A 12,898-nucleotide genomic window follows, 5' to 3' on the forward strand; every position below is an offset into this window, starting at 1 on the left:
TGGAGAAATTGGAAGTGTTACAACTGACCCACGTTACAACTATCCCCGGTCTCCCCTACTTCAATGCCATGTCATGCTCACTGATGTGCAAACTAAACTATTTTACACGTTTTCACATTAGCGATCCGTACTACGAAGCAAGTGCAGCAGTCACCGACTCCGTTGTACTTATATGACTTAACTAAACCTAACAACAGTAATCACGATAAGGGCGGTAGTTATCAGCCCAGGTGTTCCGCATCAACCGCGTTTACATAAAGAGCGGTTTGGCGTCAGCTGACTAATCACAAACAAAGACAGATCTAGAGCTGCATATTTAACGCAAGGAGCAAAAACTGGGACGTTAGACGAGCATGAAGAATAAATTTTTTTTAAATAAAATTCAATAAAAGCGACAAAAGCCAAGAGGAAAGTTGGCAAAATCCCCCACTTTGTAATCAATACCATTACATTAAGTCACAAATAGAGCTAACTCAATAAAACCATTACATTATTTAATTGCTTGAATTTATTATTTTGCGTGTAATTTTCACCTGTTTATTTATTCCTTCTTATTTCTGAATTAGAAAAACAATTCAATCCTGAAGTACAGGATTAAAACCACGGACAGGTCAAGGTGATCTATTAGGCAAAGTACAATAGTCTCTCTGCACTATTTGTATTAAAGAAGAGAGAGAGAGAGAGTCACTGGATCATTGCTTAAATTAATATATTCAAACAAAACAAAACACCTAACTAACAATGAATTTGGCGCTGCATAGCAGACACCAGATGTGTGCTTGAGATGGGTTTTCCTATGCAGAGAGCACTGTACATGACTCACGATCTCTGTAAACTCACATAAACTCAAGAGGCCTCCAAATCAACTACAAACAGTTTAAATCTTAAAAGCCTAGTGTTTAAGCCTTTAGGTTAACTTTGAAAATTGTTGAATTAACAAACATGTTTCTTAATTTAAGCCATTTTCCCCATTGGAGCTATACATCCAGCTCCACTGAATATTTAGTGTCATATAATTACAAGGTTCATAATTTGACATAATTGTTCCTTATTTAATTTACCAAACCTAGTTATTGATTAACCTGATTTTTAATTCGCTCTTATTGTACAATTGCCTTTTTTCAAAGCTACAGAAATATAGCCCACAGCCCAGTGAAAGGGAGACTGAAGCAAATTTTATTGCCACATAATTTTCTTCTGGTTTTTCCCCCTTTTTCATAGGTTACATTTAATTTCAGTTGCTCGAAAGTGGGCACATTTACTAAACCAAACCTTTACTCCCAAAAGTATTGATATAACTTTTTCTATTCCTCATATTTCCAAACTAAATATTTGTTACATTTATTTGAGTGAGGTAACCTTTCATTTTACGTTTAAAAAATCTTACTTCCTAGGCTGCAGGCTATATACATAGTACTTTACTTATGATTTCCCTTAGCTTAATAACCATCTGCCACTTTCTTACAGTATTTCATCTAAATCGTGTCATATAAAAAGAAATCTGAAATTGAAAGGGCACCTTAACTCAAGTGGGCTGCCCATAGACATACAGTATGCTTGCATGCAGCCTGTTGCTTTGCTGCCACACAGCGTTTACCTTTCGGTTTGCATTTTCTTGAGCGCTGGAGCCAAAGCGTCATCAACCTGCGACTATGCACTCAAAGGAACAAGCGCCACACTTCTAGCGTTTTCAGCGTTGCGACATTACATCTAGACTGGAAGGAAATTAGTGGTATGTATATCCCTGTAGGTATGAGAAGGCTTCAGTGACAGTGAAATGTTTAATTATGGTTGTTTAAAATTGTCACCAAACATGAAAATTTGTTTGTTTGTTTTTTCCAACCCGGGAGGCACAGTGGTTTGTCAAGAGTTGCTTAGCTAATGTTAGCGAGCTGGTTTTTTTCAAACGTATTTATTTTCACACACAGAAAGGTGTCATAATAGTGGCTTATAGGTTGAGCCCTATTTTAAATATCAATCGAAGTTAAATGACCATTTATCCTTTTATTAACGAGCCTGGTAGCGTGATTTAGTTAGCAGTGGCAAGTGATGTAGCTAGCATTGCCTTTAGCTGTCATGCTAAGTTTTGGTTATCCAGATGTGTGACTTCGTTATATCCTCAATAATAATAATAACAACGATAACTTGAGTGCAGTTATATATCGCTTGTAAGAAAAACTAATTTATTGTACTTGAATGGATGTCGTAATGTGTGCTATCCGGTGTTTCACACATGCAGTATTCACTTGTTTTCATCACCTGCTCAGTGGTTCATGGTATTGTTTGATGCACTGACAACTTTTGGCAGTTAGCGTGTTGTTTCATATAAAATCACTGTCTTTCTTTGTTCTCTCAGGGGTGGCTGACGTTAGTGCACTATGAGTTTGTTTGGAACAAGCTCGGGGTTTGGGACTGGAGGGACCGGGGTGTTTGGAAGCACGACTACAGACAGCCACAATCCCATGAAGGTAAAGCGGCCTACAAGAGCACAACATGCACTATATGTCCAAAAGTATTGGACCACACCTCTTAATCTTTGAATTGAGGGGTTTAGTGCCATTCCATAGATATAAAATCTAACAGCTAGCCATTACAAACATTTTTGAAAGACTGAATTGTTGTAAAATACTCACTGAATTCAAGTACTGACTTGCAAGGAGTTCATTGACTTCTAGATATTACACACTTGTGGCTTGCCTCCACCAGTGTGTGAATGTGAGAGTGAGTGAATAGTGGAATTGTACGGCGCTTTGAGGGCCCCGAAAAGCGCTATATAAATGCAATCTATTATTATTATTATTATTATTATTATTATTATTATTACAGTGGGTAAAAGTAGCCAATGATTTGCTGACCCACTTACTGCAGATGTCTTCTGACATTAACATCAACACAAAAACTGTGCATCAGGAACTTCACAGTATGGTTTCCATAGCTGTCGAGCTAACATCTTTTGGATTAACAACCCAGTCCCTCTCACCCAAAATCAATGTTTAAACTCACAAATGTTCTTCTGGATGAATGGGCAAAAGCTGCAGTTGCACTCCAAATTTTGTTGAAAGCCTTCACAGAAAACTAGAATGTGTTACAGCTGCCTAGGGGGAACCAACTCCATGTTAATGAATGGGATCTCATCAAAGCTGCTGTAGCTAAAATGTATAGGTGGCCCAATAGTGTTGTCAATATGTTGTATGACATAAACTTTGTTAGATGTTAAAAGGAGTCGTTTAAAACTCTATCCTCATTTTGTCACTGGTCCTCCTCATACTTCTTGTTTTTTTTTGTCTTGCCTTATAGGATGTCGAAGTGACTTCACCTCCAGATGACAGCATCAGCTGCCTGGCTTTCAGCCCACCCACCATGCCTGGAAACTTCCTCATTGGAGGATCCTGGGCTAATGATGTGAGTAATTTATTCACTCGTATTCATTGCCTATGGTGGAGTGAGTAAATGAAAGATTATTACTATAGATTTATTAATACTAATCGCTAAATCATGTTGCTTAGTCCTTATATAATGTGTAATTAGCCTATTTTAAAAAGAGTGACGCATAATGTATGAGCAGGATGTGAAATTCAACATTGTTCAATGAAGGCACTATGCCTAATATACACACTTCAATATTTGTTAATACTGGCCTGAAAAGGCCTAAATAATGGGTATAATGATGGTAGTTACCAACTGTCTCTGTTAAGCTCAGCATTGTGCTTATTTTAAAACTCACTTCTGCAGTTATTTCTAATGTGATGGCCAAACATCAGAGCTCTGAAAATCTAAACTGGGTAGATTTAGACGCCAAAGGTTTCTGTCCTGTAGCCTAATAAGAGAGATGTTATTTTTTTTATTGATTAAACCTGTATCTTTTGAGTGTGTTCTGTGTCCTTGTAGCTGCAGTTCCAGCAGTGTAAGAGTAAAGCAGCAGATTAGAATAGACTATGTACACGTTAGCATATGCTACTTCCGGTGCGGAAACTCTTGTGGGGAGCTTTGTTTCCGGTGTCCTATTCGCGCCTTGTTTACGGTCCAAAACAAGTTAAGCAAATGAATTAATCAAGTGGCGATTTACATTTCTATAGATGTCTTGGGCATTTACTAGAGCTGGGCGATATATCGAGTTTTTAAAACATATCGATATATTTTTGTACGAGATATAAGATGTGACAATATCCTTTATATCGATATAGACTATGTTACGTTATAATTATAGTTGTGGAGCCGCAGGTTTGCCTCTCTTTCGTCCACTTTTGTCTCTACGCAACGTTACTCCGCCTCGCCTTCACTGAAGACAACTCCCCCTCCTACCCCATCGCTTCACGTGCAGGCAGCGACAAGACGGACACGGCAAATCTCCGTTAACGAGTTACTGCGCATCGCCCCATGCGTGGGGCTGGACGGCGTCAACGTGCTAACGAGCTAAACATGCTAACGAGCTAACCGCGCTAACGAGCTAACCGCGCTAACCCTAAAATCCTTTCATTCTCTCAAAAATTGATAGCGCGCCTTATGTATGAATTCTGGTTGTGCTTGATGGCCGCGAACCGATTTTATGTGGAACACGGTGCTCAGCAATCTGTCAAAAATGTTTGAGTACGACTTTGGTAAGCTACGGAGCTGCACCGCTTGATAGATTGTCGGCGCATTACGGCTACCGAAGAGCTTCGCGGAGTGATACGTACTGTGCATCAACGTAATATTACCGTACTGTGTGTGTATAAGGACCATAAATGGCACCTGTAAGAGACGTGGTTATGAAGCGGATTTCAAACTCCAGGCTGTCAGTCACACAGTAAAACTTGGGAACAGAGCAGCTGTGAAATCTGTCTGTCTTTGTTATTACGCTCAGCGTCTTTTAGTTTACATTTGTTTAGCACAAAAACAACCTTGTTTTCTTTTATTTATGGAGCATTATTATTTAATGAATGCTCATAATTTAATTTTGAGTAATTTTTCATGTACATCTGTGCTGTATGTTAATAAAAGTGCCTGTGTGACATCTGGGACACAGCTTTGACTAAGAACTCTCTTTTTGTTCTTACTTTATGGCTTAAAATATATATATATCGAGATATATATCTTATATCGCCATCCAGCTAAAAAATATCGAGATATGAATTTTGGGTCATATCGCCCAGCCCTAGCATTTACCCAATATATCTGTAAATGATATTCATTGACTTGTCGATATTTTTCCCCCACGCCTCAGAGCAAAACAGAAAAGGGATTCAAATGTTATATTTCTCAGCTGTCCCTCGTTTATTGCGGGTGTTATGTTCTAAAAATAACCAGCGATAGGTGAAATCAAGTAGCCACTTTTATTTTTTGACGGTGCAAAACGTTTGGTGGACATCGTGGACATACAGTACTGCACTTCAGAGTCACACTGCCAGCGATCGATGCAGCGATTCTGTACTGTACAGTAGAGACGTCACGGAGATCGTCTGCAGCGATCAGGACGCAGGACACAATGTGATGTTAAAAAAAATAAAAAATAAGCATGCAAACTTGCACTAAAAAAAATCCACGACACAGCGAGGTGAAAGGTGAACCGCGTTATAGCGAGGGACCACTGTAATTTTGAAGGTAAGTCACAACATACCCTTCGTAAATACTAATGTATAGAAACCGTTACCAGCAATCATTCATTTTTTTTGTTAACATGCTGTGTAGGTGTGTACTTGACTAGCTGATATCGACATAACGCGGGAAACATCTGGTTTGACTATTCTTCACCTGTAGCTTGAATGCTGAACATTTGCCTGTTTAAATCATAAGACCAGTCACTATACAGAGATGTGCTTCTGAATGTGGACGATGTGTCTTCTGCTGCAGTAATGCAGTTCTGCTTGTGTTGAGTGATGTAAACAACTGCTTGATCTAAACGTTTTAAACGTCAAAATTGATCATTAGATTTTTTTATGACACAGCAGTGGTGAGTGTTCCCACCTTCTGCTCTTTGTAACTTAACGCGATCTTTCCGTTTTCGAGTTTTGGACATGATTTTGGAGTACATCTTCGCAGTAGCAATTGACTGCAAAGTAAAGCTACCGGAAATGTACAACCCCACATCCGGTCTCAAATCAGGAAGTTAGCATTTTCTCGTGCACAGGGTCTATTGTCACTTTGTCTTTCACATTCCAGCAGCAATGTGATGCACAGTTTGCACTGCTGTAACTTTACAGCAGGGCTTCATTGTTTAATAGCTCGCACGTATAAAATGTATTCAACCAACAGAGTGTCTATATAACAGTTAAAAATGGCTGTAAATAAAAGCATTGGTGAGAACAAAGTACTTCAAGCAGATTTGAAACAAGAATGCTGAACACAACCTGTTCCCAACAAGGTTTGTGCTCATCGTAAGGTATCACAGTGATTTAGCCATGTAAAAAGAGAGCCACTTTTAATGACACAAAGTCTGACTTTAAGCTTGACGTAGCACACTTACCCATTAATGCTGCTTCATAGTATATCCCATTTGCTCTCTTCTGCTCTTTCTTTTTCCTCTTTGAGACTTTTATATACATCGTGCATATTTAACTTTTTGAAAATCTTAACAGTGGTTTATCGTCTGACTCTTAGGTCCGATGTTGGGAGGTGCAGGACAATGGACAAACTGTTCCCAAGGCCCAACAGATGCACACAGGTCCAGTGCTGGATGCCTGCTGGAGTGATGTAGGTTTAATGTCTAAAATGTAATCTTTGCAGTAGATGCTGTCTGGTTGTAGAGTAATTTATGATCTGCTTTTCTTTTTTTCTGTCCAGGATGGAAGCAGAGTCTTCACAGCTTCCTGTGACAAGACAGCCAAGATGTGGGATCTCAACAGCAATCAAGCCATCCAGATCGCACAGGTTGGAACAGAAACCCAGAACAACTGTGTGGACATGAATGAAGCAGAATCATGTTACAGTTCTCATTATTTCTCTCCATAGCACGATGGCCCAATTAAAGCAATCCACTGGATCAAGGCCCCAAACTACAGCTGTATCATGACTGGCAGTTGGGATAAAACACTGAAGGTAAAAGCAGCATCCATCACAGTAATACACAAACATGCCAAGTAGTTATATACAAACAAAATAATAGAATTCCCCTAATCAAAATACAAGTGTCTGTAGTTAATTGCGTCATAAGCCATCATTTAAATAAGATAAGATTCCACAAACAGAGTGTGGTCATCCAGTTCAGTCATTTAACATTACTGAGATAAAGCCTAGAAGACCACTTGGTTACATCTGTCTGTGTCAGAATCCACCTTTCATTAAAACCGGCCACTTTGAGCTAATGCAAATTTTATGTGATATTGGGTGTAAACAGAGTTTAAATGTTTCTGTTTTTATCCTGGCTGGCTCAATTTAGCTTTTGGGGGTCACCCTGAAGTGACCCTTTAACCAACCACATGTCTCATTAAGCATATACACACCTGTGGAGTGATTCCAAATAATTGAATTTGCTGAAATTTATTCAAAGACACAGATGTTAAATGTTGTTTGAGAAAATGATTAATTATAAACAACACTTAGAAAAATGAGAGCTTTTTCTATTTGTCTCTTTAGTTCTGGGATACTCGATCTCCCAATCCTATGATGTCACTGCAAATGCCTGAGAGATGCTACTGCGCAGATGTTGTAAGTAAGAGTATGACAAATTCTGATGCTCACAGAATAGACTGATTATTGATTGACTTTTTTATGTTTAATGTGCCCTGTGTAGGTGTACCCCATGGCAGTGGTTGCCACAGCTGAGAGAGGCCTGATAGTGTACCAACTAGAGAACCAGCCCTCTGAGTTTCGCCGAATAGAATCTCCTCTCAAACATCAGGTGATTTGTCTTTTCCAAATATGTGTATACCTTATGCCTCTCACTTTTGTAATTTTGTACACTGCTAAGATTCATTTTTAATCGGTGCTACATGCATGTCAAGATATTGGCATTACTACTCTTTAACCAACGTGACATCCTTGCAGCACCGCTGTGTGGCCATATTCAAGGACAAGCAGAACAAGCCTACGGGTTTTGCACTGGGAAGCATTGAGGGCCGAGTGGCAATCCACTATATCAATCCTCCAAACCCGTGAGTGACTAATACAATCCACTGCTCGAATTCAACACCTTTTTCCTTTCTTTCTTTTCTTTATAAAATTATTGTTCTGGTTCTATAATTGAAACTGAAATATGAATCACTGTTCATTCGTTTCAGAGCCAAAGATAACTTCACCTTCAAGTGCCACAGGTCCAATGGAACCAACACAACCACTCCACAGGACATCTATGCAGTAAGTTGGTCTTAATTCTGGGCCAGTGCCGGCATTGTAGATAAATATATTTTGTGAGTTTGAGTCTGTTTGCTCTTAAAGGAGATATCATTTGATGAGACTATCCTAGTTTGTGGACTTTAGTAAAGCGCTTCAGTGTTAAATGAAGCTCTGATTTATTGTAAACATTATTCTTGTTAAAAGAGAAACATGGGATTCATTTTAGTAATGATATACTCTTGGTTAAACCAACTAAGATTTGTGTAAATTGGTGCAGTTTTTATGTTTGCTTTGTTTTCCATTTTGCACAAGTATAGGAGATTAAAATTTGGAATTTGTCTGCATTTCACAGAGTTAAACTTTGTAATTACAACATGCTAGTAAATAGGTGAATTTATTCAATTTATTATAAGTTCAACAGCAGGAGTGAGATCAATACAAAATTTAAAAGATACACTACAACCTGTCTTCATATAGTACAACTAAAATCCTTGCACAGTAAGGTTTAAAAATGATGATGAAAGAACTGCAGTGTAATTTAAAATATTACATTTCATTATCTGCAATCGTTAGTGTTTTATTTAATGCTTTCTTTAGTCTTAATGTGGCTATGACTGATATCTCCATGCTTTGAGCTTTTAAATGCAGTCATTATTATATAATTGCCTAATTATCTGTTGAATAATGGCACAATTTTCTCTTGTTTTTTTGTGGGGGGGGGGTCTAATATCTGTTAAATGAATCTCTTTCATTGTTATTTGTGTATAATTGTTCTTCCTATTTTATGTTTTCTCCCACCAGGTGAATGCCATCGCCTTCCATCCTGTCCATGGCACTCTGGCTACCGTGGGCTCAGACGGACGCTTCAGCTTCTGGGACAAAGATGCCCGCACAAAGTTGAAGACCTCAGAGCAGCTCGACCAGCCCATCACAGCTTGCTGCTTCAACCATAATGGCAACATCTTTGCGTATGCTTCCAGTTACGACTGGTCAAAGGTAGGCGCTAATAAATCGTTACAGTTGTTGGATCAGTACTCGAGTTAGCAAAGCTTGCCTTTTCACTCTGACTTCTACTCGTCATCATTCAGGGCCATGAGTACTACAACCCCCAGAAAAAGAACTACATCTTCCTGAGGAACGCCGCTGAGGAGCTGAAGCCTCGGAACAAGAAATGGTGAGAGAAGGGCAGTTAATGTCTATAAACCTGGAGACCGTGGTCACTGGACACGGCTGCCCTGTTTCCTCAGACTCTCACAGGGGCCTTTCAAGGGCATGCATGGATGTGTGAAGTAAGGATACTGATACGATTCAGATCTCAGCATCGTCATGTACTGCTTTAAGTAGCTTGTACAGACCATAAGTTTTGCTGAAGGTTTGCGTGGTTTCTGCTGTGATAATGTATTGAAGCAGCTTTTGCACCTGTACAATCAAAAAAGCACAGGATGAGGCCTGCTGGCTACTTTAGAGCGCTGAGTTTGAAAGTCTTTAGACTTTGCAGTGTAATTCTCAGCACAAAAAAATATATTTAAAGACAGATTTCATTAATTTATTAAATTATTGAGAGATTTATTAAATTATGGGCAGTGAAAAATGTATTTTTATAAATGGATTCATCAAAAGTTTACATTAACTATGAATTGTAAATGTTGATTTATGCCTGTAGTGATGCATTTCTCTGCTGTATGGTGATGTATTTCTTGACTGTTATGTGCAAAAAGGAGCAAATTTTCAGAAATAAACAAAAAAAGACGAAAAGAAACCTCAGAATGTTCCCTGTCACTGACTGCTCCCTCCTGTCTCCAGATTCATCGTGCCAAGTCACATCTTTTGTGGAGAAATTCAGACGACCTGCTGCTTTAGTGTGTATACGCTCGAGAAAGACTCCTTCCTTACGACAAACACCTGGACCAATGCCGTTGGGCTGTGTACTGTGCATGGACCAATCAGAAGGGCCTACCCATCCTGGCATTGATGACAGCTGCATGACAGTTGGTCTTAGAGGGAGAGGGCTTTATTTGGCATTCATCTGGATGTTATGGTTAATTTTTTTTTAATATGTCCAGCTTTTTATTTTTTACAGCTCTTCATTTTCTTGCGATTTGCTGTTACCCATGGTTTAGCTTCATTAATGAAACTCGGAAACTGTATAAATAAATATGTGTAAACACTTAGATTTGAACATGTTTATTCCAGCCTGAGGGAGAGCCCAGCTATTTTGCTGTCTCGATTGTTGAGAGTTTGGGGAACTGTACCCTGCATCTAAAAACGTCACCTTCAAACATCACCACTGTCTCTAATACTTCAGCTGTTTATTTCTCTGTAGGTGTTGGGAATAATCATAAAGTTAAGATAAACTGAACATCTGGCTCACAGTGTCTCCTCCTCTCTGCCTATGTTAATCCAAGCTAACCAGCAGGTGGAGCATTTTGCCCTGTATGGTTTTAATTCCAGCTGTTACTTATAGAAAAGGCCAGGGAGCTTAAGCAGGACAAATGATATCAAAGTTAAACACTGGGGTTTTTGACTGAGGCACAAAGCTGGAAAAGGGAGGGATTTATCAAGAGGATATGAATGAGGTAGCAAGACGAGCTACAAAGGGCATGCGAGAAAAGTGAAGCAGTTCATAGGGGAGAAGGTGTGAATTAAATACCTTTTTTATTGAGGTCATTAGAGTATCATCTCACTGTCAGCCTGACCTTTGGTACTTAGCATTGGAACTCCAAGGCACTGAGGGCGGGAAGATGTGCTGCTGCAACAGTTCATCGGCTCACCTCGACTTTCATGACGTGATGCTTGTGACACTTCTCTGGGTCCTGGTTCCTCAACAGTTCACCCGCTGCACCAAACTCTTTTGATTAGCTGAACAGAAAGTCCAAGTCAAATAAAGCGATTAACTGGAAGTCCAAGGCAAAATGGCAATTTAAACTTATTGTATGAGGCCTGACCTGTTGCTTTCAGCACTTACAGCTGAAGGCATCACTGGGTCTGTTTTTAGCAGTACATAGAGAATGCAACATCTGGCAAGACATTTTTACACTTGCCCCATTAATTTCTCAGTATACTATCAAAAAATATGGCTTAACCAGTCTGTTAACAGAATGCCCAACCATGTAAAGCTATTGGAGTCATGGCATCTGGCTCAAGAGTCAAAGACTATATATGGTAATATTATTAGGGGCTATTCCAGCCTTTTGAGATGTAAAAAAGTTTATAGTGATCATGAGACTGAAGCACTTTCTATGTGTTGTAGATGAGTGACTGTTTTATGTCGACTACATGATAAACATGGAAATCAGGAGCTTATCATGACCATGTAAGGCTCCAGAGTTTGTGTATGTGAGCTTAGCTGCTCTTTCAGCGGCCCCTTTTTTTCATGAGCATTGAGAGTTTAATCATTAGCAACTCTTTAACTTTTGCTATCTGCTCAGGCTATAGCTGCTACCTCACGATTCCAAAGTCAAACGAGAGTAAAATAAGCACTCTTTTAAGCTCTGGGTTAGGTGTTTTAGGAAAGAAGCTGAATCCTTTACTTCCTCGTTACAGAACCATGTCTGCCACATGGTTCCGCGCTTTTTGCCGTAGTGTGCGGCTTTTTCTTTGTGTTTGTAAAAGACAAAAGCAGGTGCAGCACAGCGCCGGGAAAGGATGAAGGGGGAAACTAGCAGGAGTGAGCGCTGCCAAGGCCGGCACCTAGGCTGTAAGCCGATTGGCTGGCAGCGGAAGGGGGCGTGGCCCGGGTAACTGCACTATAAATGATCCCAGCGGTTCCTCTCAGCAGCGAAGCAGCAGGCATCCTCGACGCGAGTTCACGCGGACTGAGTCGTGGATATCATCAGGTTGCTGCAACTTTGAAAAAACATAAAAAAAGAGTTGGAGAAGCTCGAGTGAAGCATAGCGAGACTGGGCTTGGTTTCTCTGATGCTGGGACTCTGTTAGCTCTAAGTCTTCCGCGTGCCAAGTACTGGTCTCCGGCTGATCCAATGCTTCTTCATCAGTATATGAACGGAGCCCTGGACGTCATGCATCCCACAGCGCTTCAGAAAGACACTACTTTTACCAAGATCTTTGTCGGCGGGCTGCCGTACCACACAAACGATGCCTCACTTAGAAAATACTTTGAGGCCTTTGGGGACATTGATGAGGCTGTGGTGATAACGGACCGACAGACCGGCAAATCCCGAGGATACGGCTTCGTAAGTAGAAGCAAAACTTTCACTATCATCCGCTCGCTTTCACGACATTTAGCGCAATCAAACCGTATCATCTATCAGCTAAATTCTGTTTGTGTCTACATAACAGCGATCTTTTTGTTTGCTGCTGTGTCTCTCTCTCTTTGAGTTTTGCGACTCCGCATAATACAGCATTCAGTCATTCAAATACATGTCAAATGCACCCCCACCACAACCCCTAACACACACACACACGCGCGCACACACACTGAGGCTTAACCGCACAATTGCGCAGCAGCATCTCCGTTTTTGCCTGGCTGGCTGTTATTTTAGCTTAATGAGGATGAGGGCTCACACAAGTTGATGGATAACTAAGAAGATTATAATTCAACATATGTCTGATGTCACCCCCACCACCCAATCAAGTCTCCCCCACCTCATTCACTCCTAAACAGCCTCGGCTTATGGCTCTTGGAAGT

The 12,898-nt window shown here is 40.1% G+C and overlaps 2 protein-coding genes across 4 annotated transcripts in view; both read left to right on the plus strand.

Moving 5' to 3' along the window:
• The first annotated feature begins 1,544 nt into the window (after window positions 1–1,544).
• rae1 (ribonucleic acid export 1) lies at window positions 1,545–10,634 on the plus strand. Of its 3 annotated transcripts, XM_005746435.1 has the most exons (13): window positions 1,547–1,732; window positions 2,357–2,468; window positions 3,298–3,402; window positions 6,577–6,669; window positions 6,760–6,846; window positions 6,928–7,014; window positions 7,552–7,623; window positions 7,709–7,816; window positions 7,963–8,069; window positions 8,196–8,271; window positions 9,052–9,246; window positions 9,339–9,424; window positions 10,054–10,634. In XM_005746435.1, coding segments are annotated over exons 2-13 (1,107 nt in total). In that variant the 5' UTR covers window positions 1,547–1,732; window positions 2,357–2,378; the 3' UTR covers window positions 10,055–10,634. The 3 variants fall into 3 exon arrangements, with proteins under 3 accessions (XP_005746491.1, XP_005746490.1, XP_005746492.1); XM_005746434.2 differs by lacking the exon at window positions 10,054–10,634 and having other exon boundaries at window positions 1,545–1,746; window positions 9,339–9,428; XM_005746433.1 differs by lacking the exon at window positions 10,054–10,634 and having other exon boundaries at window positions 1,546–1,732; window positions 9,339–9,428.
• A 1,353-nt stretch (window positions 10,635–11,987) lies between these two features.
• LOC102197801 (RNA-binding protein 38) overlaps window positions 11,988–12,898 on the plus strand; it is a 9,402-nt gene continuing 8,491 nt past the window's right edge. The window contains exon 1 of the mRNA XM_005746436.2: window positions 11,988–12,443. Within this exon, the coding sequence (XP_005746493.1) occupies window positions 12,003–12,443 (441 nt within the window). The 5' untranslated portion in view covers window positions 11,988–12,002. The remainder of the gene's footprint in view (window positions 12,444–12,898) is intronic.

This window comes from Pundamilia nyererei, unplaced genomic scaffold (assembly GCF_000239375.1).
Source record: "Pundamilia nyererei isolate P.nyererei 1_Seehausen unplaced genomic scaffold, PunNye1.0 scaffold00178, whole genome shotgun sequence".
In the NCBI taxonomy this organism is placed as follows: domain Eukaryota; kingdom Metazoa; phylum Chordata; class Actinopteri; order Cichliformes; family Cichlidae; genus Pundamilia; species Pundamilia nyererei.